Source organism: Dromiciops gliroides, chromosome 4 (assembly GCF_019393635.1).
Source record: "Dromiciops gliroides isolate mDroGli1 chromosome 4, mDroGli1.pri, whole genome shotgun sequence".
In the NCBI taxonomy this organism is placed as follows: Eukaryota; Metazoa; Chordata; class Mammalia; order Microbiotheria; family Microbiotheriidae; genus Dromiciops; species Dromiciops gliroides.
Window position 1 is genome coordinate 249,228,051 of NC_057864.1, and position 27,098 is coordinate 249,255,148.

General features: G+C 37.1%; 1 protein-coding gene across 2 annotated transcripts in view; it reads left to right on the forward strand.

Moving 5' to 3' along the window:
• ZFAND3 (zinc finger AN1-type containing 3) overlaps positions 1–27,098 on the forward strand; it is a 322,750-nt gene that overhangs the window by 85,435 nt on the left and 210,217 nt on the right. For both annotated transcript variants that reach the window (XM_044002479.1, XM_044002478.1), the window contains one exon: positions 147–187. In XM_044002479.1, coding sequence (XP_043858414.1) covers positions 147–187 — 41 coding nt within the window. The remainder of the gene's footprint in view (positions 1–146; positions 188–27,098) is intronic.

The window sequence follows — 27,098 nt, forward strand, 5'->3', positions numbered from 1 at the left end:
TTACCTGACTAGTGACTTGTTGTTTATTAGTCCAGACCTCTGGCCAGTAAATATCCTGCATACCTACCCTTCAAATTCCTTGTGTATTGATTAGAATGATACTGAATTTTTAGCTCTTTTCTTTTTTTCTTTTTTTTTTGCCCCAGGTCCAGCAAGACTATGAATCTCTGTTCCAAATGCTTTGCTGGTAAGTGCAGTAAAAGGTGGTTTTTTTTTTGTTTTGTTTTGTTTGTTTTACATTTTGTTGTTTTTAGACAATCTAAATCATATGGTTGGCACCTCCTTTGGGTATATGCATGGGGTTTTGTTTTCTTAGTGTTTGTGTTAAATCAGATTCTCCTCACTTTGGTGCTTCATTTATTTGCTTAGTATTGTTGAAGCAGTCTTCAGTGTGTATAATGTAAGATCCTCTTGTATATGTGGACCAGTCAAGTTTTACTTAGTAGAGTTTACAGATGTCTGATATGACCTTAAACTGTAAAACTCGTTTTAATATGGCAATATTTTCAGTCCTTCATCCTGGTTTGAATAATTAAATCCTTAATGAGGAATGTTGTCTTCCCTCATAGTAACTCAATATAAACAATTTTGTAATCTATAAGACTTTGATGTTTCAAGTTAATGAATAAACACCACAATAAAATTTACTTTGCTTCGCTGTTACAATTGAATTTAAATGAGTAGACTTTCCACTCATTTACTGTATGATCATGAGTAAGTCATTTCCCTTCTCTGGGTCATTATCATTTATTTTTTTTTAAAGGGAAATTGGATGAGATAATCTCTAAGGTTCCTTTAAGTTCTAAAATTCTGATAGTTTGACTTCTTGGACTATGAATCCTTATCACCAAGGAGGCCTTCATAGCCAATGTTGTTAATCTAAGAGAGTCTCACTGGACTAAAATTAATTTCCTTCTTCTGCCACTTCATTTTCACTTACTTTTAATTCTATTCTTTTGGATTCTCCATAAGAAAATAGTCTAGTATTTCACTGTAACCTTGGAACCTCTAGAAGTCAATTAATCAGTAATTATTTATTAAGCATTTACTTTGTGCCAGGCACTGTGCTAAGTGCTGGAAATGCAAAAAAAAAAAAAAAAAAGGGCAAAAGAGAGTTTGTGTCTTCAAGGATCATAGTCTAATGGGGTAGACAACAAGTAAAGAAATTTATACAAGCAAGCTATAAATGGTGTGTGTGTGTGTGTGTGTGTACAAAATGGGAACTCATTAAGAGAGGGAAGACACTGGAATTAAGAGGGGTTGGGAAAGGTTTCCTGTAGAAGATTTTGATTGGGACTTGAAGGAAGCCTGGGAAGTCAGGAGGTGGAGATGTGGAAGCAGAGTACTCCAGGCATGGAGGGTGGCCAAAGAAAATTCCCAGAGCTGAGCCATGGAGTGTCTTGTTCCAGCATCAACTGGGTGGAAGAGGACATGTTGGGAGTAATGCATAAGAAGACTATAAAGGTGGGAGGAGGCTAGGATATGAGGGGCTTTGAATGCCAAACAAAATTTTTAATTGATCTTGGAGGAATTAGGGAGCCAGTGGAGTTTATTGAGCGGGGGAGTAACATGACTTGAACTCTGCTATAGGAAAATCACTTTGGTGACTGGATAGATGATGGATTGGAATGGGGAGAGACTTGAGGCAGGCAGACCCCCCCATCAGGCTTTTGTAATGGTCTGGTCATGAGGTGATGAGGGTCCACATCAAGGTGGCGGCAATATCAGAAAGAAGGGGGAATAGGACAGAAATGTTACAAAGGGGACATTGACAGTCATTGGCCACAGATTGGGTGGGGTTGGGGAGGTGAGAGATAGTGAGGAGTTGAAAATGATACCTAGGTTGAGAGCCTGAGGGACTTTGAGGAGGATGGTTGCACACTCAACAATAATAGGGAAGTTTGGAAACAGGGAGGATTTGAATGAAAAGATACCTCAGTTTTAGATGTTCTGAGTTTAAAATGTCTACTGGACATATCATTTGAGGTTTCTGAAAGGCCATTAGAGATAAGAGACTAGAGGTCAGTAGAGCAGTTAGGGCTGGATAGGTAGATTTGAGGGAGGAGAGAAGAAAAGAGGACCTAGGAGAGAGGATACATATAATTAAACGCTCTTTTTTTTTTTGGCAGGGCAGTGGGGGTTAAGTGACTTGCCCAGGGTCACACAGCTAGTAAGTGTCAAGTGTCTGAGGCCAGATTTGAACTCAGGTACTCCTGAATCTGGGGCCGGTGCTTTATCCACTGCGCCACCTAGCCGCCTCCAGATACATATAATTAATTAGATGTGATGTTATCTGAATGAGAATTGATCAGACTGAGAAGGAGCAAAAGGAGCACTCTGATTGATAGGAGGAGAACCAGGAAAGGGTAGTACCCCAAAAATCCAGAGAGAAGAGGCTATCAAGGACTAGAGGGTATTCAACATGTCAATGAAGAGAGGTCATGAAGAATGTTTGATGAGAAGTTTGATAATATACCAAGGAGCAGATGGGTGGTACAGTAGATAGAGTGCTGGCCTTGGAGTCAGGAAGACCTGAGTTCAAATCCAGCCCCAGACACTTATCAGCCCTGTGATCCTGGGCAGATCTTTTGCCTCAATTTCCTCATCTGTAAAATGAGCTGGAGAAGAAGATGGCATACCACTCCAGTATCTTTGCCAAGAAAACCCCAAATGAAGTCATGAAGTCAATTATGATTGGAAAATGAATGAAAAAAAATATACCATGGTGAATGTAGCAAGGGTTGACACTTGAAACCTGCTAAAAAAATTGGAAATTTTTAAATGGTTAATTAGCATTTCCTAAGGAGAAATTCTTTTGTTAACTCTTATGCTAGACACAGTAGATATTCACTTCCTGATGTTTCACATAAGCGTAATTATATCTTTTGGAACCTGAACGCATACGTTAGAAAATGTAAATAAATGGTTCTTCCCTGATAATAGACTTTGACTTTGATTTTTTTTTTTTTTAATGTTGAAATTGTCTTTTTTGAAAGACACTGCTCCTTCCATGTGCATGGCTTTTGGAAAAGTCAGTTACTTCCGAAGAATTTAATTTGCTGTAAGTTCTCTAAATTACAATTAATCGATGTTGGTCATTATTGAAGTAGGTTAGACTAAATTCATGTGTTGTGTGTTTTTTTTTAAACTATTGTAGTTTGGATTTTTAAAAAAAATTTTTTTTCTTTTGGTTTTTGGTTGTTCCTTGTTTCCTTTCTAGGCACCAGATCATTCGTTGTGCTCTTGGCAGTTTTATGGCACTTGTTGACCACTCAAGTTTTCCTTAAATCTTTCGAATTTTAAGGGAGTTATCTTCGATTTAGAATGGGAAATTCCATACATCTTCCCTATACACTTAGGAGTGCAGCGCTCCCCTTCTCCCCCTTTAAAAAAATTCTCTTGAATTTAGAAAGCAGGGGAGAAAAGGTACAGTAGTGAAGTTGAAAGTTTCATTTGGTGAGTTCTGTAAGCAGTAGGAAAAAGCAGAATTAATTCTGAAGCATTGTAGTAGAGAACAAGAACACAGTATGACCGTTACTTTTGTCAAACTCCAAATCCCTGATAATGATTTGAGATACTTTACCTTAATTTAACAACGCACATTTAAAGTGTAAAGTTGCTGGAAAAAAAATCTTCATGTGACAGTGTGGGTTAGTGAGATCTGTGAGATATCTTTTGAAAAGAAATTTATATAGTGGAAATACTTAGTTTGTATGTAATATTTTTGTTTAACAGTGGAGTAGAGAAATGCATTTACTGTTCTTTTTGAGTTGGGGGCTTAGGCTATTGCAGGAACACATGACCAGTTTGTCAGGCTCACTCTCAGCAGGGAGGAAGGAAAGGATAAGACTTTCTGATGTAATAATATTCTCTTGAATAGAATGCACATTCCCAAAGTAAATACCACATCCAGTCATTTTCTTTTGTTATCATTGGCTCCTGGTATCTCTGTGGGTGACTCAGAGGGGAAGAATGCAATAAAAGGGACAAAAGGGTAACCAGGCAGCCTTGGTTTTTTTTTTAAAAGAACTGATGAAAAAGTGATGGGGAAGTAGAACCCCAGCAACTAGTTTCCTTCAGCAGTCCCTTTCTTGCAGAAGAGTGTCCAGTTCTGGTTCTTTCATAGACTTTGGAGAAAAGAAGCATTTGTCATGGCTGCAGCCCTAGAGAGACTTGAAAGAAAACTATAATGGGGTATGTTTAAATGGCCTTACCCATGGCCTAGGCTGACTCTTTTTCAGACACTAGGATATGTTGATATCTCTCTCAGGTCTAAGTTAGGAGTTGTCTGCTTTGGCACTGTGAGATTGAAATTGCCTTTTGACTTCTTGGACTTGACCATGGGAAGGTCCCAGATTGGTAACTGTTGTTCTCTTTAAATGCTGAAGCCACTGTATTTCATTTGGAGATTACTTATATAGCTTTATTGGTGTGTGTGTGGTGGTGCTGGTGGGGTCTTTGTGTTTTAGAGCATTATTCTGAAAATATCTCTGCTAAAATTCTGAAGTAGTCTGAATCAGTTTAATCACTTCTTGAAGTGTCATGATTTTGTTTCCTCTCATGAGGTAATGAGTAGATGATGAATACTCCTATAGGATGCCACAGGATTAGTTAATTTTCTTAAAAACTAATTTTCATATTTCTTTTCCTTCTCTCACTGTTGCATTTCTGTTTCCATTTCCTTTCACAACCCACATTTCACAATCCTTCCCCAGGTTCCTCCCGCACAAAAGTCATACTTTTACATATTTCTTGGGAAAACCTTCTCAGTATCTTGGTGGGTACCTCTCTTAGGACCAAGATTAATCCAAGAAAAGAGGCAAGAATCACTTGAAGCCTGTGCAAGGATTCTTCAAAGTGTTGGGATGGTTTTATGTGTGGACCTAAAACATACATGAAGACAATAAAACTTCTTTAATTCACGTGCCTCTGAATTGAAATTTGTAATAATTTGGACTGTGGCCGGGTTAATCATGGTACTGCCTTAGAAAAATCTCCTGTTTTGCACAAAATTTTTAATAGAATTTTAACAGTATTGAAGGGAATAAATTATTTTCTAGTATCTTTTCTCCAGAAGTACCTATGTATAAATATATGTAATCAATGTATTTATTACAAATTCTGGTTTTTTGTTTATTACCCTAGGTTACTTGTTTTTCAGTCATGTCAGACTCTTCATGACCCTACTGGAGTTTTCTTTGTGAAATACTAGAATGGTTTGCCATTTGCTTCTCCAGCTCATTTTATAGATGAAGAAACTGAGGCAAACAGGGTTAAATGACTTGCCTAGGGACACATAGCTTATAAATGTCTGAAGCATGTTGTTTATTTAATATTACTGATTTTTTTGTTTTAAAACTACTTTAATTTTGGAATATATGGCTTCTCTACCCAGCAATTAATATTTTTAATTGAAATTTAAAATGAAGGATTTATTTTTTAGTCAGAGATTTAAAATGAGGGATATATTTTTTAAACCAAAGATTAAAAATGGAAGAAAAACAGTTCACTAAAACCAACCAATATCAACTTTCTGACCACATATGTAATATTCCACACCCATAGTCCCCCACTTATGTAGAAGTCATTTAAAAATAATACAATATTTTAAAATTATTTTGAAAAAATATTTTAATTTAGATTTTATATAATTCATATAATCCCACATAAGTTTCAGTTGCTGAGATACTATGACTTATGGTTGAATAAGAGCTAATAGCAGAAAAACCCAGAAAATCCTTTTCCCCCCATCTTTATTTTATTTTTTCCATAAGATTTTTAGTTCCAGATTTTTCTCCTTCCCTCCCCCCTCCCTAAGACAGAATGCAATCTGATGTAGGTTATATATCAATCATTAAACATATTTCTGCATTAGTCATGTTGTGAAAGAAGAATCAGAACAAAGCAAAAACCTCAAAAAAGAAACAAAGAACAACAAAAAAGTAGGAACAGTATGGAAAAACCCACAAAACCTTAAGAAAACTTTGCTTACATTTCTGTTATGAGGAATAAACAATTTTTAGTGTAAGTAAAACCCTATAACTTGACTTAGTAACCCATCTTAATAATTCGACATCTCTAAATTTTAGGTACCTCTGTGATGGCTTCAGTTTCTTCTCAACACAGAGGTTTATCTTTCCTAGTTTGAGTATATAAAACTAATTCTAGAATAGGCTTGTATGCCTTGGTATGCCTAGGTATAGAGAGAGAGAGAGAGAGAGAGAGACACACACACACACACACACACACACACACACACACACACATTTTTTTTGGGGGGGTGAGGCAATTGGGGTTAAGTGACTTGCCCAGGGTCACACAGCCAGTAAGTGTTAAGTGTCTGAGGCTGGATTTGAACTCAGGTAACTCCTTACCCCAGGGCTGGTGCTCTATCCACTGCGCCATCTAGCTGCCCCGGTATATATATATTTTTAAATTTTTTAAAAAATTTTCTCCACCCTTTTCTGACCACTTTGGGAAAAAAAGAAAAAAGCAAAGCCTGTGTAACAAATATGTATAATTTAGCAAAACTAATGTCAACATTGGTTATATTTTTACAAAAAACTGCCTGTATCTACCCTAAATCCACTGTCAGGAGGTAGGTGTGGGTAGCATTATTTCATCATGGACTGAGTTATTTGTATAATATTATTGTTCTCATTCTACTCACTTCATTCTGTATCTGTTCATACAAGGCTTCCTCGAAGTGGTCCAGCTCTGTACCAGCAGTGCTTCAGTGTACCTATTTTCCTACAGCTACTCCAGTATTTATTTCTTTTTTAAAATCACCTTTGCCAATCTGATGGGTAACAGGTTTCTTTAATTTATGTTCTCTAATTATTATTCGAAACACAGGAGATGCTTTTCATTCCATGAACATAATATTAATGCAAAATAAAAAGCTTTCTGCAAAATCTTACAAAGTATACCAATTATTAGTAGAGGCCAGCAAGGCCTTTCCACTATACCTCACCTTTAAATAAAGGCAGCTTATTGCTATTTGTCCTGGTTACTGATACACATACTTTTTTTTTTTTCTGAAGTAGAGTGCTCAGAAATTTCTATAGTAGAATACCATTTGGTATTCATTATTTAATTGGGAAACCATTGCCTTTGATCCTCTGTCTTATGGCTCTTTTTTTTTTATCACAGTATATTACAAGGTTTCTTCTCTTCTTTCTGATTTAATTCTCAGACACCTACTCTCTTAGGTCATACTTCTGTTTATAGGCTGGTAACTAACTATATTTTCTTTCTTCCTTCCTTTCCTCTACATTCTTTTTGTTAGAAAACTGCCTATTATATACTTAAGCAGTTGGCCTTTTCTACTGACCTATCAAACAAGTTGATAGAAATAACCTTTAAAAAGCCTGGGAGCTTATTCCAGAACTTCTCTCCTCTTAATTCTCTTGTTTATATTCTCGGTGACCTAATGTAAGTCAAATCAGCAAGACAGATTTTGAGGCCAGTTACCAGGCAAATGTTAATGTTAGTTACATGTTCATGTTCTCATGATATAGGACATGAGGTAAGAATCTGATTAGTTGGAAGGGTTAAGTGAGGTTTTCTTGGTGAGGTACATGGATGAGGAACTTCTTGTGAGACTCAGGGTCCTTTTCTGGAGTGTCATATAAAGTTTGCTCCAGATTGTTATTTGGGAGATAGAGACTCTAGGTAACTTTTGTATTTGTACTGTTTCTAGTGACTCAGTGCCTCTTAGAGTTAAAGGGTCTGTAAGGTAGCTAGCATACGACAGTGGAACAAGTTCTGGACTGGGAGGCAGAGAACCTGGATTAAAATCCTAGATTGGCTACTTGCTACTGGTGTAAAATTAATGTTGGGCAAGTAATTGCTATCTCTTGGAGCATTAGCTTCCTCATGTGTAGAGAGTTGGGCTATATAACCTCTTCAGCTCTAAATCTGTGATCTTGTGATCTACTACTTTAGTAGCTACTAAAGCATTTATCTATTTCCTCTTTGCTTCAGCTGTTAGAGATATGGTTGATGAACTGGGAGAGGGGGATTTAATTTTCATTATAGATTAATTATAAATTTGAGAGGCAATATAGCATATTATATGGATTGCTGGACTTTGAACCAGGGAGTCCTCAGTTCAAGTTCTGTCATCATATTAGTTGTATGACATTGGATAGGTCACTTAACCTCTAAAGGTCTCTGACAACTTTCTAAAATTACAAATTTCAGATGAATTGTTTATCTGAATGATTGATGAAATCAAAAGTTTGGATCATTATGAACTAAAACTTCTCAAAATTTGTATGGACTGAAAATGTCATCTAGTACCATCCTCACAAATACATAATTACCTTCTATGAAATTGCTGCCAAATGATGAGTTAGCCTTTGCTTGAAGGACCTCTGTTTGTAGGAAGTTACTACCCAAGCTCATTCTGTTTCAGAACAACTCAAATTGTTGAAAAATTGTTGTTTTTTATTTAGAGCCAAAATTTGTTCCGTCCTATTTTTCCTAGTTCTGTTATCTTGTAATTCCCCTCCTTTCTCTCCCTAATTTTATCAGTATCTTCTTCTGATACAGTTTCAAGTTCCCTTACCACATTAGTTGTCTTCTTTTGGTTCTACTCCATTTTGTCAGTTTTCTCCGAAGAAGTTCTTGGAGTGCAGTACAAGTATCTCTCTCCACATTTGGACATTATAATTCTCATAAGATAGCCTGAGATTCCATTACCTCTTTTGACAGCCTATTCATACTGTTACAGTGTTTGGTCAGCAAGTTTGCAGTAAACTAAAATGACTAGGTCTTTTTCCATATGAACTATTCTCTAGTCAGATCTTTTCTGGTCTGTACTTAAGTAATTTCTTTTTTTAAACTATGTGTCAGACTTAGTCATTCTTATTAAACTATTTTAGATTTGGCTAATCATTCTATCCTGTTGTGAACCTTGTGGATTCTAGTTGTGTTATCTGGTGTATTAAAACTATCCCTCCCAGCTTCATGTCATTTATATATTATTTGTTCTTCCTTCAGATTCTGTTTCCTCGAAAATATCCAGGTATATACTGTTATTAATGTATGATTAAAGCATAATATTTGAATATATTAAATAATTTCAAAGCTCTAGTCCTGGTCATTGTTGCTGTTTCTTAATAAAATCAATTCTATGTTATTGTGCTGTAAGAAATGACAAGCAGGATGATTTCTGAAAAACCTGGGAAGACTTACGTGAACTGATACAAAGTGAAGTGAGCAGAACTTAGGAGACAGTTGTATACAGTAACAGCAATATTGTATGATGAAGAACTGTGAATGACTTAGCTATTCTCAACAATACAGTAATCCAAGTCAGTCCCAAAGGACTTCTGATGAAGCATGTTATCCACCTCTAGACAAAGAACCGATATTGTCTGAATAGAGACCAAAACATTTTGTCCCTCCCTTCCTCCTGTCCCCACCCCAAGTCGTCTTGTACAAAATTACTAATATGGAAATGTTGTACATGAGTGAACATGTAAAACCCGTATCAGAGTCCTTATTGTCTGAGGGGAAGGGGAGGGAGAAATAGAATTTGGAAATCAAAATGCAAAAAATTGTTTTAACATTTAGTTGGAGAAAAATATTTAGAACAATTTTAGAATGAAAGGATCATTATGTTTTAACTAACCTTAATCCTTTAATTTCTTTGTTTTTTTTATTTTTTCGGGGCAATGAGGGTTAAGTGACTTGTCCACGGCTAGTGTCAAGTGTCTGGGGTCAGATTTGAACTCAGGTCCTCCTGAATCCAGGGCCGGCTGGTGCTTTATCCACTGCAGCACCTAACTGCCCCCAGTTCTTTAATTTCGTTATTTGGATGTTTTTTGGAGCGATCGTGTCATGAGTTCCCAATCCTTTAATTTCAACAATAATTTTGCTTGGAATAGACTTTTAATATTTTAGGATAAAAATATTAATGTGGTAAAAAAGCACAAACTAAAAGGGGTATTCTGGTAAGAATGTGGTGTGTGTGGTCTTAAAAAGACAAAAGCAAATAATTTAGTGATATTTTGTAAATTGTCAGGGCTAGCAGTAGTGGGGGGGGTGAGGATGGTGTGTGTGTGTTGTAGGGAGGGGGAGTGCATTCTGGACATGTTCCTGAGGTATGGAGCAAGAGCATGGGGAATTGTTACATCTCTGATTTTGTGAGCAATGGGGAAAGGCCATAAGAAAGGAGCAGTTATCTATAACACCCTGAAATGAAGCAGCAGAAGCCAGTTATCCTGAAGATGACCACAAAATACATATGAGAATGTGGTAGCAATTTTGAATGAGTTTGTTGCTTTTCACATGTGAAAAGTTCATATTGTTACAATGCTATATGCTTTATCCTCGGGTGGCTCAGTGACTGACTATTTGACTTCACATCTGGGGGGAAAAATTAGAGGGATACTATTAAGAGCAGCTGATTTGTTGTAAGGAGGTGGTATCTGTCTAGAACATTTTCTGTTTCTTTGGTGAGATCTCTATTCTTTAACTTCTGTGCTATTCAATGAATGTCTTGTTCATATAACTTTAAACTCATTAACCTTGGTCTCTGCACTGTATATTGCAACAGCATTTCTAATTTAGTCCCCTGTGTTTCTGCTTCACAAATGATTTTTAAAAATTTGGAACAATGACTTAATTGCAATGATGCTTGGCCATTGTTGAGTCTGAAGGCAAAGATGAGTTGCATATTTAGATTGAATCTTCAGGTTTTATTTGTTAAAACTTCTTGTTTGTGGCTTCATTCGCTTATACATATATGCATAACAGTTGAAAAAAATTCTTCTTTCCTGTTCTATTCATATTTAGCAATTTGGTTGAGTTATGGAAAAGCCTGTGATCTGCTTTGTGTATTTGCTCATTTGGAAACCTTGTATAGTTTATAGAGACACTAGTGATTTGTTCCCTAGCCTCCCTGTGGATTTTGTTCCATATTACAATCTAATTCCACGTCCGTGTCGTGCACTCCTGAGCCGTTAATTTGTACATTTCGATGCAGTTTGTTTCATCGTGTTTTTGTAATCCAAACTGAATGTAACGAGCTGTGTGCTTTGGGGACCTAGCTTTGCCTTGCCAATTAGAACAAAGTGGTTACTGAGAGAGAGTGTGTTTTAAATAAAACATGGCACCTCTGAGTGGGACTGACAGTCACTGGGGAATAAAGAGATGGTTTAACTTTTGGACTAAGAAAGAATAAGCTACTGTCTAAGATCAGTTCTTTTTAAGAGGGAAAGCTGAAGATATTTATATTTGCCTTTATAACATAAGATTATAAATTTTCCACATGTGACCAATCATATTTAAACGTTTGTCTTTTGAAGTTCAATTCTTTTTTGTGGCCATATAGGGTATTGACCTAAAAACTCTTTCTTAGAATATCAGTCTGCTCCAGTTTCTAGCTCCCAACCATTCATTCCAAGGGAAGGTGAGTATATAGAGTAAGTGGTCCAGTTACAGCTTCTACCCATGTCTCATGTCAAATCCTTGCTGACTATGACCCTTCTGGAACTTTGCAGTTATTGTTATTAGCATGAATTTAAGCTCCTGCCATTAAAGAATGGTGCCATTTCTTTTTTCTCTTGTGGTCATTGAGTATAACAAGATTTCAGTATTTATAGAATCCAGAAGCTGACATTAAAAAAAAAAATTCTGGCATTCATTCATTTATCTATCTATCTATCTATCTATCTATCTATCTATCTATCTATCTATCTATCTATCTATCTATCTAGATGGTTCTCTTGACTGATTTTTTAAAAAATTAATTAATCTATTTTTTTCCATTACATGTAAAGATAGTTCTCAACTTTTGTTTATACAAGCTTTCCAATTTCAGATTTTTCTCCCTCCCCCCTCCCCTAGACAGCAGGTAATCCGATATAGGTTATATATCTATATATACACACTTATTTATTGAGTTGAAAGTCCAGTTGTAGTTTCAATAGGATACCTCAGACATAAATGTCCAAGGGTACCGGCTCACTTTTATATTTACAGTATATTCACATCATGAGGAAGGTCTTATTTCACCAATTTGATCATGCAGATGGTTTCAGCAAGTTGTCTTCTAACACTGCTCTTTTCAACAGTTGTCCTTTAACACTATTTTCAATTTTAATCTTTTGCTGGATATTAATACAGGTTATGACCACTAACAGTGGTTGTCCCAGAGAATTCTCTGGGGCCCTCTCTTTCTCCCTTGATAGTATTTAACTAGTTGAGCTAAGAGTTCCTATGGATTCAGTTATCTCTTCACTAATCACAGCCCTTGACCCCTCTGCTGAATTGTAGGCTCACATTTCCCATTGCCTATTGGACATCTCAAAATGGATGTACCATAGCCCTCTTTTGGGGGGTGGGGTGGGAATGAGGGTTAAGTGACTTGCCCAGGGTCACACAGCTAGCAAGTATCAAGTATCTGAGGCCAGATTTGAACTCAGGTACTCCTGAATCCAGGGCAGGTGCTTTATCCACTGTGCCACCTAGCTGCCCCCTACTATATAGCCCCCTTAAACTCAACTTGTCCATTCCTGGACTTAATATCTTTTCTCCAAATTCCTCCCTGCTTTTAAACTTCCATATTACTGTTGAAGGTCCTACCATCCTTTCAAATCATCTAGGCTTGGAGCTTAGGTATCCTCCTCAACTCTTTACTAACTTTTTTTTTTTTTTTTTTTTTTTTTTTTGCGGGGCAATGGGGATTAAGTGACTTGCCCAGGGTCACACAGCTAGTGTCAAGTGTCTGAGGCTGGATTTGAACTCAGGTACTCCTGAATCCAGGGCCAGTGCTTTATCCACTGCACCACCTAGCTGCCCCTTTTACTAACTCTTATCATCTCTTGCCAAGGTCTCTTGATTTTATATTCAAAACATCTCTCCTATGCTCCTATTTCTTTCCTCTGACAGAGCCATCACTCTAGTGCAGGCCCTTACCACCATTCCTGCAACTATTTCAGTAACTTGCTGGTGGATCTCCTTGCCTCAAGACCCTCCACTGCAGTCCATCCTCCATTCAACTGCCAAAGTGATTTTTTTAAGAGCAAGTCTGACCATGTCACCCCTCACCTTCCCCTAGTAAAGTCCAGTATTTTCTTATTATCTATAGATTTAACTATAAAATGCACTGTTGGGCACTCAAAGCCCTTTGTAATGTGGTCTCCTCCTTTTTGAAGCTCCTTAAACCTTACACCTCTTGCACACCCCAACACACTCCTACATGCTCTTTGATCCAGTGACACCGGCCTCCTCGCTATTCCTCACACAAGATAATCCATTGACTAATATCTAGGCATTTTCACCCCATGCTTGGAATTCTCTTCTTCCTCATTGAGACTTCCTGATTTCTGCTTTCCTTCAAGTCTCAGCTTCAATCATACCTTCTACAAAAGGCTTCCTGATTCTGCTTTAATGCTAACACCTTCCCTCTGCTGATTATTTGCAGTTTAATCCTATATATCTATATATCTATATCTATGTCTATGTATCTATATATATATCTTGTTTGTATATAGACAACTATGTTGTCTCCCTTATTCGACCATGCTCAATGAGTGCATGGAATGTCTTTGTCTTTTGCCTTTCTTTTAGCATAGTTCCTGTAACATAGTAGCCCTTAATAAGTGTTTATTGACTGACTTGTTATGAAACATTAACATATGTTAATATAGTATATTTTAGTAATTAGTACATAAAGAGCAAAAAAGAAAGTCATGATAAATATTTATTGACTGATTGACAATAGTAACAGAACTGTCCTTATTGTTTCCCTTCATGAACTTCATTTTACTCTTTTCTGTTTTTTAGCATTTCATTGATTTGCTCAATCATGTCCCACCAACTCTTCCTTACAACTAGTATAATTAAGCAAAAGAAATCAACACATTAACTGTGTGTGAAAACATGTCTCATTCTTCATCTCCTATCCTTTATTTTTCTACAAAATGTGGGAAGGATTCTTTGTCATCCCTTTTCCCTTAGGTGCAGTTAGGTGGCCTAGTGGATAGAGTGTTAGACCTGTACTTGGGAAGATCTAAGTTCAAGTCCTGCCTCAGATACTTTGTAACTGAGTGACCCCAGGCAAGTCCCTTAACTCCTTTCTGCCTCAGTTTCTTATCTGCAAAATGGGGATGATAATAGCACCCACCTTCCAGGGTTATTGTGAGAGTCAAATAAAATAGTATTTGTAAAATGCCTTGCATACCTTAAAGTGCTATGTCAGTGATAACTATAGCTATTATTATTATCCTGGTCGTGATTGATCATAATTTTAAGTCTTTTCAAGTTGTTTTCATTTACATTATTGTCATTGTAAAAATTGTTATCCTAATTCTGCTTACTTTGCTCTTTATCATATTTTATCATATGTTCTTTATCATATTCCTATTACTCACATCGAGTTTCTGTGAATCTGTTCCATTTATTCTGGGACGACAATATTTCATCATATCTGTGTACACATATACATGCACACATGCCTATATACACATAGACATAGAAACGTGTGTATATAAATTTGTGTGTGTGTGTGTGTGTTTCTGTCGTGTCTGACTCTTAATGACCCCTTTTTGGGGGGAAAGGAAGTTTCTACTGTTGAGAAACTTTTTAGCCTTTTCCCACTCACTAGCTTTTGCTTTTTAGGATATGTGCCCGTGCCTAGCTGTACAGTTTAGTTAATTTGGGGCTATAGCGTCAAATTGTTTTCTTGAGTGGTTGGACCAATTCATAGTTCAAGCAGCAGTGTGTTATTCTGTTCTCCAGCAGCCACTCTAAAAAGTGCGTTTTCTTCTTTTCTCACTTCACCCATCTGATGGATGTGTGGTGGAAATAACTATTAATACCAGTTATAGAAATAGTTCTGCCATAGCTCTGGGTCAGGTGAACTGCTAAATTTAGAGTAACAGAAGAGTTCAGGATTCTAAACTTTTTCCCTGTAACTTTTTCATAGACTGTTTCAGGAAGAAGGAAATCGTCCCTTATTGAACAGCTTTAAATTAAGACAGTAAGAGCCTTTTTTTTTTTAAAGAGATGGACATTTGATCTGTCAGAATGTAGCAAGAGGCACCAGGATTTGAGGAAACTCAATAGTAAAGAGTTTTCTAAGAATACCGGCTAATTGAATGAAGCCTATAGAAAAGTTGGCTTGATGAAAATTTATCTCTGTATGTTTCTTTGAAAATCACATTTTTCCTAAAACATTGATTCCTGAAAAATTTGCCTGTTTTGTTGATGATTCAAGGAGGAAGCTACAATACTTAAAAAACAAAATGCCTTTTGCTGTGGAGAAAAATGAAAGGTTGGGAAAGAATTTAGAATATAATTCTGAATGGCAATTCCAGAAAAACAGTTGTGATCATGCTTCAGACAAAGCAAAAACAAACATTCCTCACATAAAAAGAGATAAACAGAAAATACATTACACTGTAAAGAATCATTTGCAACAAACAAATATTGATATTTAAACTTAAATTCTCCTAATGTAAAGGAAAAATTCACTGAATTTTAAGACGACATAGATAGTAATACAATAGTCAGGAGAGAACTTAAAGGCTCTGTCTTGATTTTGGACAAATCTAACAGAAAAGTAAAAGAAAAAGAACAATATAAAACTGAAGAAATTGGTAGGGAAACTGGAGCTTAAGAGATTTTTGATGCATTCTAAATGAAGCTACCAAAGAATGTATGGTTTAGGTTTTTTTGGGGGGGTTGTGTTTGTTTGGGGGGGGGCAGGGCAGTGAGGGTTAAGTGACTTGCCCAGGGTCACACAAATAGTGTCAAGTGTCTGAGGTAAGACCTGAACTCAGGTCCTCCTGAATCCACAGTTGGTGCTTTATCTACTGCGCCATGTAGCTGTCCCCCGAATATATGCATTTCTCAGTACCACATGGAGCTTTTGCAAAAACCAATAATGTGTTAGGGGACAGAGAACTTGCAATTAAATGTAAAAAGGCAGAAATAGTAAATGCATTCATTACAGACCACAATATAATAAAAATGTAGTAATCACTGAAGAGAGCACAAACAGGCAATAATAGAAAGGTGAATCCCATTCTAAATATCTACAAAATGCATAAAATATTTAGGTATCAATATTCCAAAGGACAGGAGAAACTTGCATAGATTCATCTACAAAGTGCTCTTTACAGGAATAAGGAACAACTTAATTATCTGGAGGAATATTCAGTGCTTGTGACTCAGATGTGCCAATATAATAAAAATGATAATACATCTAAAGTTAACTTATAGTTTTAGTGCTGTACCACAAATGCTTGTTAATATCTCACAGAACCTCTTGATTTTTAAGAGACAATATCATTATTCTAGAGTTGAATAGAGAAGGATTTTTAATATTAAGATGCAACTTGTGAAAAATCTTCACTAACATTCAGAAAACAAGTGACTAACATACTCCAGGTTGAATTTTGAGAAGATAAAACCAAACCACATTTCCCTGAATAAATTCTACTGGGATGACTTGCAGTGGGGGCGTGGGGAGGGGAGCATTGGCGTGAATTTGGAAGACCTGAGTGCATGTCCTTGATCTGACACTTCCTAAATATGTGATTTTCTGTGTAAGTCTGAGATTATTTTCTAACACATAAATTGAGAATAATATTTATGCTACCTATCTCACATAGTAGTTGGCCAGCAAAGTGCTTTGTAAAATAAAACTGTGTAATTCACTAGTATTCTCAGAAGACTAGTGGGAGCTCTTTTTTTCTCTGCAAAAACTTTGTGCGCATCAGGTCAAAGTTTGTCTTTGTTGAACTGGAAATTGATAATTATAAATCTTTTTCTTTTTTTCTTTGGCAAGAGGTCTTGAGTATGCCCTTCTACCTCAATTTGAAATTTATTTTATTTATTTGCCTCCCTCAGAAAGGAAATCAGTGATAGAATATGCTTGGTGGCAGATGCCGAGTCTGGAGTCATTGCTAGATTGAAGAATGATACCTATTTCTTTCAGTCTGACCATCTACTCTTGGATTGTACTTGTTTTAGTGCTATTTTTTCCACCCATAATAAACAAACTCTTGATCAGTAGTGACAGTGTTGCCTAATCATGTGAGAAAAACCGGGTAGGTTGATCCTGGTGTAGATAACCTTTTATCTCACTCTGATACATTCCTTGTTTCTGTCAGCAAGGCCAGTGCATCACTTAGTGGCAGTTCCACTTCAGGTTTAGTGCTGAAGGCTTTTGAGAAACCATTTACAAAGCTGCGTTTTGACAGTTCTGCTTTATTTGTTAGCTGGGGACAAGAGGTGGGAAGGGTTCTGTGTTGCATTTAGAGACATTTCTAATTGAATACAAAACATCTTGGAAAACTGCAAAGTTTTTGCATTGGAAGATCACTAGCAACTTACCTACTGGCATCTAAAATAGGTCTATTGCCTATGAGAGAGTCTTTGCAAAAAAGGAAATACTTGAATAATATGCATTCATAAATATTTTAAGAGTGTGCTACTGTTGAACAGTTTCAGTTTGTTCTAAGCTTCATTTCTCCTTTTAATATTCTGGTCACAATGTGGTTCATTCAAAAGTATTTCCACACATGTTTGACCAATTGAGTTGTATCATTGACAACTGAGAGGCTACTAGGTATCATTCAGATAACTAGCAATGTCCCTTAAATCTGTACATTTGGATTATTGTCGCATTCTCTTTCTAACTTTGCTATTGGGGGACGTTGGAAGCACCTTGTGTGTGTGTGTGTGTGTGAGAGAGAGAGAGAGAGAGAGAGAGAGCACGAGAGCACGAGAGCAAGCAAGCACTGCAACCAAGGGAGGCCTTTTGAAATAAAATGTAAAGGTCAGATTTCATGTATTTGTTCTTATTTGAACTTCATGTGGCACAATGGAAATTCTTTCACTTCTGGCTAATAAGAGATTTACAGAGTTTGTGTTTCTGGAACACCTGACATTGTTAGTACTTTTGTCTTCTGCTCAGCTCCACCCTGTCATTGGAGGAAAATGACATATTTTACATTTTCAGGACCTTTTCTTACATATCCTTGTAAGACACAGAAAAATAACACTTAGCAAAAAGACATTTACTTCAATTTGAACATGTACATGTGTCTTTTAAAGTAAAAGCAACTTTTTCTTTACTATATAAAATAAATACAGTGGTTTTTCTTTATTATTTTCTTTTCTTTTCTCATCTTAAACTTTATAAAATGCTTCATTATTAAAATGCTTGTTGATTTATATTTTTATCTTACAATATCTGCTTTTTCTTTTCTTTTTTTTTTAGTGAGGCAATTGGGGTTAAGTGACTTGCCCAAGGTCACTGTGAGATTTAAAATTGGATATTAGATCATAAATCTCCCCTACTTAACTTTTCCCTTAATTTATCTCCCAGACTAGTAAATGGAAGAAGCTTCTGGTTTTCTAGATAGAGCCTTTATTGTATATAGTCACAAGGTGATGTTGATTAGAAGGATAGGAAAATAGAAATACAATACAAATTGTCTTAAGTCTAGGCTTAGTCTATATTCCTTATAAAAACTCACCAAACCGAAAAGGCCACCTTTGGAGAGAGAGAGACCGTCTGTGCCACGCCGTCAGGAGTCCCGCCAAGCAGGCAAAAAAGGCTTACTCCCGTTCTCCCCACCCCGGAAGTCAAAAACCCGGCAGGCAGTCTGACATCCGCAGCAGGCGGACTGTACCCGGCAGGCAGTCTGACATGCGCAGCAGGCGGACTGTTCATCTCGTCCCCAAAAGGGTGGTCCTTGAAAAACTGGCGTCTTTCAGTTATCCTAACCGACTGTTAAAAACTTTCATATTTTACCACATCACACAGGTAGTAAGTGTTAAGTGTCTGAGGCCGGTTTTGAACTCAGGTACTCCTCATTCCAGGGCTGGTGCTCTATCCACTGTACCACCTAGCTGCCCCAATATCTGCTTTTTCTTAAGAATTTAAAGAAAGATAAGCCAAAAACTTAATTGCAATCTCAATTCATTTGGGCTTGAATTTCTTCAAGCATTATCAAGAAACTGATTTCTATTGCTTTGGAAAATAGTTTAAGAGAGTTACCCCGCATTTGAGGTTGATTTGAATCTTGAATACAGTTCCATTTTCTGCTTTTGCAAAGAGTTTTTTCCTCTTTCCAGTCTTACCATCACTGATTAAGTGGTAGTAAAGTGTAGCTAATTGTTTTATCTTATGCAATTGGCAGCCTGGTCTACTTTACTTGAGGAGGTTATCCCCGTTGCAAGTAAGAATACAAGGATATTTATGAAGATAGTTTTATAACTGTAGTTTTTTTTTGATGCTTTTCCAGGCTTTGTCAGTCAGCAGTCATTAAGCACCCAATATATACCAGGATCTGTCCTAAAGCACTAGGGATAAAACCAAAATCCAACCTCCAAACCCATAATAATAGACAAGATGAAACAAAGTGACTCATTCATTCATTCAAAATGAATATGTGTAATATAATTTAAGCAGAAAAGTTACAGTTTAAATTATTTTAGGGTTTGGAATTTTTTTTTTTTTGCACTTTATTTCTGACTATTGGAAAAGTTAGTTTATGAAGCAGAGGGGAATTGAAGGCAGCCAGGTCTAGTAAAAAGTTAGGATAAAAAGGAAGAGAATGGAGATTGGGAGGGAAATTAACAGGAAAAGATGATACAAAAACCTGTCACTATTCCAGGTTTCCTGCTATTTACACCATTTGTAATTCTGCAGCTCTAGGCTAGGAAAAAACCCTTGATTTTGGAAACAACATCCAGGGGGAGAGTGGGCTAGTTGACAATGAGAAGGGACCCCGATGTTTAAGTTCTCTTCTTTTTACCTCTAAATATGCTGCCTCCCATAATATATTTATTAGATCACTAACTCCTGTATTGTGGTAATAATTTTTAAAAGAGTGCTATATGTCTTAACACAGAATATCAAGGGCATGCCATTTATATTAAACTTCATTTATCCAGAATATAACAAATAATATTCATATACCCAGATTTCCCCCTCCCAATTCTCTATTCTCTTTTCTTCCCTCATTCTGTATTCTATTTGTGTGTGTGTTTGCGTTACAAATGATACACTAGTAAACTGATAATAAAATGTTTATTGAATTGCATTGTTACCATGTGATTTAAAGACTTTTTTTTTCAGATTGTATTGAAAGATTAATACATAAATCAAATACCTTAGATTTAGAATTGGAAGAGACTTTAGAGGTCATCTAGTCCCCGGCTTCTTTTTTTGTTTGTTTTTGTTTTTGTTTTTTAGTGAGGTAATTGGGGTTAAGTGACTTGCCCAGTAGCTAGTAAGTGTTAAGTGTCTTAGGACGGATTTGAACTCAGGTACTCCTGACTCCAGGGCCGGTACTCTATCCACTGTGCCAACTAGCTGCCCCAGTCTCCAGCTTCTTAAACTGTGGGTTGTGACCCCATATGGGGTCATGTAACTAAATGTGGGGGTTTTGAAAAATTTGGCAACGGTAAAAGGTTATGCATACGTATTTTATATATCGATATACCTGGGGTCATGTAAAAATTTCTTGGGTGAAAAGGGGTTGCAAGTGGAAAAAGTTTAAGAAAATCTGATCTAGTCTAATTCTTTGATTTTTTTTTTTTTACAGATAAGGAAACTGGGATACGGAAGAAATATAGTTAGAAAACTATCTTCATTTATTATTTTATTTTGCTTGCTTTGGGGCTGGGGAATAAAAGGCCATTTAAATTGTGTTACTTAGAAAAATATAAAAGTATTTAATTTGGCAGATGAATATGAAAAATATGAAACAAAATATTAAGCATATAAAATAGATAAAATATAAAAATGTAAATTTTATATGTATGTATAAATATAAAAATGTCACTTCAGTTCCATATCATATCCAGTTTTAAAGGAGAAATTAAAAGAGGCATTTGGAGATCTTGTATAGGGAGAAAAGAGGAAGGGACATAAAACCCTTAGTATATTTTGGCCTTTAAAGATTTAGTTGCCTTTGTCACAGTGTGGGGTTCCTTAGGCATTCCTCTGTAAAAAATTACACTCTCACACACAGTCCAGTTAGAATTAAAGTGGTCTTTTATTTTGTGCTAGAGAAAGTCAAAGACTTCACTCCAGGGGAGGAGCTGGCTTAGAAACATCTTCCTCCCAGAACAGAAGGAAAGCAAAAGCTCTTATAGGGGATAGATGGGGCGACCACCTGAAAATGGGGTAGGGTGGAGAAAGCTTGGATGCTTGTTATTCCTGAGAGTCAAGGCGGATTATTTTTTAGGAATGATGGTCCTTGACCTCTAGAATTATCTCAGTCTCCTTGCTCCAGTCAGGTAGTAGCTAGGCTTCACTGACTTTCCTGCTATAGAGTTTTATCAGTTGTGTCTGTCCTGATATCTTGTTGGCCAGTTTAAACCATAATAGTCCCTTTATTCCTAGATATGTCTGTCCTATCTGATCATCCTAAGCCCCATGTCATCTTTTTTTTTTTTTTAAGTGAGGCAATTGGGGTTAAGTGACTTGCCCAGGGTCACACAGCTAGTAAGTGTTAAGTGTCTGAGGCCGGATTTGAACTCAGGTACTCCTGACTCCAGGGCCAGTGCTCTATCCACTGCGCCACCTAGCTGCCTCGAGCCCCATGTCATCTTCAGGAAACTCCAAAACAGGATAATTGAACAGTATGTGTGATAATTATTTGTACTGATTTTATAAAGATTGTATATTTTCATTGAGAGGCAGCTTTTTAGTGGTAAGAGTCCTGCCATAAAACTCAGGAGTACTGGGTTTGGATCCTTCTTTGCTATATTAACTATATCCCTTGGGCAATTCTCAAGGTTGGATTTCCCCAGGGTATAAAATGAAGTGTTTTCAAATAATCAACTTCATAAGTATAAGATGGGGAATAGGTATAGTTAGCAATTTTTTAAGACTACTAAAAGGTCAATACAAGTCACCAGTGAAATTGGTGGCCAGACAAAACAGTGAGATCAAGGTGTACTTCTAGAGTATTTTGTAAAGTTCTGGATACCGCATCATGGATAGCTGGAGAGCATCAGAGGAGGGAAGTCAGAATGGTGAAGGTCCATGTGTCCATGTTATATGAGGATTGGTTGAAGAAACTGAGGACATTTAGTGTGGAGAAGGCTTGGGGGAGGGGGGGACTGGGGAAGGGGGCAACCAAGGACTTGAAAGACTTTAATTGTAGAAGAGTAATGGATTAGACTTGTCCTGTTTGGCCTCCACAGGGCAGAACCAAGAACAATGGATAGAATTTGCAAAGGGACAAATTTAGACTAGATGTCAGGAAAAAATTTCCCAGTAATATTAGTTATCTGTAAATTGAATGAGGTACTTTGGGAGGTAGTACACTTCTGCCTCATAGGTCTCCAGAGTTCAGATGATTAATTTTTACCCGTTTATAACCTTAAATGTTGTAGTGGGAATTCATTTTCAGTTATGGGTTGGACTCAGTGGCCACAAAGGTCCTTTCTATCTCTGATATTCTTATATTCTGTGACTAAATGTATGCTACAGTACAGCCTCCTCTATCTCTAACACTAATAATAAACATAATTATTTTTATTAATGACATATTCTGTGAACCCAGAGGAGTTGCATTTGAGGCTATAGTATGGTTACTGTGGACAGCTGTAGCCCTAGGTCACTGAGGAAGTGAATAGGCTTAATAATAGGTTTCTTAATTTATTTCAACAAGAAGTAATTAAGTGGTTATTGTCTTCCTAATACTGTGCTAGGTCCCAAATGAAAATAGTTTATTTAAAAACAAAACAAACAAAAAAGGCAGGCTTGGTTTAATAATAAGTAGAGGGAAGAGTAACATGATGGAATGTGTGTTTTACTATGATCTGGTAATAGAATATAGGATAGAGAGGGATGGGAATAGTGAGGATAAATAGCAGAGGTTGACTCTTTAATATAATCCCAAGTGTGGAGGGTTTATATTAGAATAATGACAGGAGAGAAGAAGAAACCGAGTATAAAAAAGAGCTAGTAGGTCTTGGATGGTGAGAGAGAGGGAGAAGAAATTTAAAGGTAAAGCTCCTTTATTAGGCCATTGACATAAGTAGGAGAGGGAACTTTTAAAGTGCTTAGGATCAAAGATCTGGGGGCTTAGCAGCCCCCTTGTCCAACTCTTTGATTTTACAGTTAAAAGAAGCAGGGAAGAGAAATAATTTCCTGAAGCCCACAAAGATAGTCAGTGCTAATTAGAGGCAGAATTTGAATCTCGGTCCTTTCACTCTTTCTATTGTGATGCTATCTGATTTTAGACTTCAGATTTTTGAGGAAGGGATGTGGGTGTGGGAATGTACACCTGTTTCATTGGTGTAGGAACTACCAATGCAGGTTGCTAAGTGTTTTTCAATGTATTGTTTTAGTGAGTTGCTGCTTGGAGCCTTGTTATTGTTTCAGTAGAGTCCAACTCTTTGTTTTCCTGTGGACTATAGCATGCTTAGTCCCCTCTGTCTTCTATTATCTGTCGAAGTCTGTCCTAGATTTCATGTTCATTGTTTCCATAACACTGTCTATCCATCTCTGCCTTCCCCTTCTCTTTTGCCTTTAATCTTTCCCCACATGAGCATCTTTTCCAATGAGTGTTGTCTTCTCATGTGGCCAAAGCATTTAAGCTTTAGCTTCAGTATTTGACCTTCCATTGAATAATCTTAATTAATTTCTTTAAGTATTGACTAATTTGATCTCCTTGCTGTCTAAAGGTGCTTGGGGGCACTGAGAGATTAAATAACTTCTCCCAAGCTATCCAGCCAGTATGGATTCAAGGTGGGACTTGAACCCAGGTCTTCCTGACTTGACTTCTGGTTTTCTGTCTATGGTGCATGCAGAGCAGAAACATAGGAAGAAGTAACTGGAAACATGGTACTGGAGTCTAGTGAAAGGTTTTGACTGAGTATTTAAATTGAAGTTAATAAAGTATGAGCTCCTTGAAGTAGGTAGCTATTCATTCATCTTTGTTTTTGTTTTGTTTTGTTTTGCTGGGCAACGGGGGTTAAGTGACTTGCCCAGGGTCACACAGCTAGTAAGTGTCAAGTGTCTAAGGCCGGATTTGAACTCAGGTACTCCTGAATCCAGGGCTGGTGCTTTATCCACTGCGCCACCTAGCCGCCCCCTTCATTCATCTTTGAATCTGAGTATGTAATAAACTGTGACCTAAGAGAAGACCATGTCTTGGAAGCCAAGGGGACAATAAATGATGAGTGTGTGAACAAAAATAGCTCTAGCTCTGATAAGAATCTGACATTCAAGATTCATAGGCAGTTGGTACAAATATGTAAGAAAAAGAGCTGTTCTTCAGTGGATAAGTGGTCAGAGGATATGAAGAAGCACAGTTCAAAAAAAAAAATGGAAGCTGTCAACATCCTTTTGAAAGAATGTTCCAAATTATGATTAATAAGAAATGCAAGTTAAAATGTCTTTGAAGTTTCACCTCACACCCATCATCCTGTCAGAGAAGAAAATGTGAAGTATTAGAAGGGCGTGGGAAGACAAATGAGTTAAAAATACACTCTTTTTTTCACTTTTTTTTTTTTGGTGAGGCATTGGGATTAAGTGACTTGCCCAGGGTCACACAGCTAGTAAATGTCAAGAGTCTAAGGCCGGATTTGAACTCAGGTCCTCCTGAATCCAGGGGCCAGTGCTCTATCCACTGCACCACCTAGCTGCCCTTAAAATACACTCTTGATAGAGTTGTGAATTGGTTTATCTGTGCTGGAAAAGAATTTGGAATTATATCCAAATATTTACTGAATTGTATGTACTTTTGACCTAGTGAAACAGAACTTATCATCTTTCCCCAAACCCCCCCCCCCCTTCCCCGTCCCCCCTACCTTCCCTACTACTGTAGACAGCAACACCATCCTCCCAGTTCCTCAGGCTTACAACCTAGGTGTCACATTGGATTTCTCACTATCACTTTCATATCCAAGCTATTGCCAAGGCCTGTTGATTTCACTTTTACAGTGTCTCTTATTATACCCCCTTCTCTCCTCTGACAGTGCTACCACTCTGGTACAGGCCCTCATCACCTCATGTCCAGACTATTGCAAAGCCTCCTGGTGGGTCTGCCTTCCCAAGTCTTTCCTCATTCCCATCCGTCATCCATTCAGCTACCAAAGTGATTGTCCTAAAACAGATTTCCTTAATAGATTTAGTGGCCCCCTTTTACTTCCAGGTTCAAATACAAAATGTTTCAAATTAAAAGCCCTTTATAACCTAACCCCCTCCTACCTTTCCAGTCTTCTTACACATTACTCCCTTACATGTACTCTCTGATCCAGTGACTGGCCTCCTGGCTGTTCACAAACAAGACATTCTATCTGCTCCAGACATTTTCTGGGGTTGTCATCCAATCCTGGAATGCTTTCCCCCTTCTTCTCTGACTGCTGACCTTTCTGGCATCCTTTAAATCCTCACTAAAATCTCATCATGTACAGGGAGCCTTCCCTAACCCTTCTTAATTCCAGTGCCTTCTCTCTGTTAATGATTTTCTATTTATCCTATTTAGCTTGCTTTGTATATATTTGCTTGTATGTTTTCTCTTTATAGAAGTGGTATCAGTCAGCATTTATTAAGTATCTACTATGTGCCAGAACTATGCTAAGCTTTAAGTATCTATTACATGCTTGGAAAGGGGCAGGGGGGGGAGCCTGTATGCTAAAGGAGGTTTCGTTCCGTCAGGGGAAACAATATATACATGTATGAATAGATACAAAATATGTGCCAGGTAAATGTAGGGTAATTATGGTGGTGGATAGTATGGGGGAGGCAGGCATTTACTCCAAGGAGGTCAAAAGAGGGGAAACTTGCACACAGAGTAAAAGATTTATTCCCTTTTGTAGTAGAAAAGAAATAGAAACAAAATTAATTCCTATCAACACAAGAAATGACTGAACAAATTGTGGTATGTGAGCATTATTTAATATGATTACACTGTAATAAATGCAAGATAGGAAGATTTCAAAGAAACCTGGCAAGATCAAGGTGAATTGATGCAAAGTGAAATTTTGAGAACCAGGTGGACAGTTCACATGATTATACCACAATAGTATAATGGAAAATAGCATTGAAAGACTTCAGGACATTAATCAGATTGATGACTAATCAAATCATGACTTCAGAAGAATTGGTGGTAAAGCATATTTCTGCTTTTGTAGAGAGATGGCAAACTAGATATATAAAAAGAGGCATATGCTTTTTTTTTTTAAATTTTTTTTTTAATGGGGCAATGGGGTTAAGTGACTTGCCCAGGGTCACACAGCTAGTAAGTGTCAAGTGTCTGAGTTCGGATTTGAACTCAGGAACTCCTGAATCCAGTGCTGGTGCTTTATCCACTGCGCCACCTAGCCGCCCCATATGCTTTTTATATATGTCCAGTGCCTTGATTTGTTTTGCTTGACTGTCCTTTTAAAAAAAAAACAACACAGTAACTTTCTGAAAAAATAGATTAAGGTTTTTTAAAAAATTTGCTATATTTTCTCCTACAGGGACATCTTTTATAATGAAAGATACAAAAACAAAGTTTAGCAAAACCAATTTACATAAAGAATGGTGCATACACATGGACCACCACTTCTATAAAGAAATGATAGGAGGTATCTCATATCTAAACAGCAAAGCAACTGCAATGGAATATTGTGAAAATATAATGACCAAACTTGACCTCAAAAAAGAGATTACTTATTTGTTATAAGAAAAAAGTACTATGGGATGAGGTTGGGGTAGGGGGTTATCTTAAGTGACAGTGATGTTTAGAGGAAAAAAAGGATGATCAGTAAAACTTTATAGAAGTAAAAAATGAATGAATCCTGGGACAAGAACTCTTCTTATGTCCTCTGAATAGTCTTAGGAATGTGTATTAAGTAATTTGTTTTTAGAATACTTGAGGTATGGGTGACACTAAAAGTCTGTACCTGTGTGTATCTTTTAAAAGTAAGATATCAGGGGGCAGCTAGGTGGCTCAGTGGACAAAGCACCAGCCCTGGTTTCAGGAGGACCTGAGTTCAAATCCGGCCTCAGACACTTGACACTTACTAGCTGTGTGACCCTGGGCAAAGTCATTTAACCCTCATTGCACGTGCCGCTGCCCTGCCCCCCCCTCCCCCAGGTAAGATATCAGTAGATA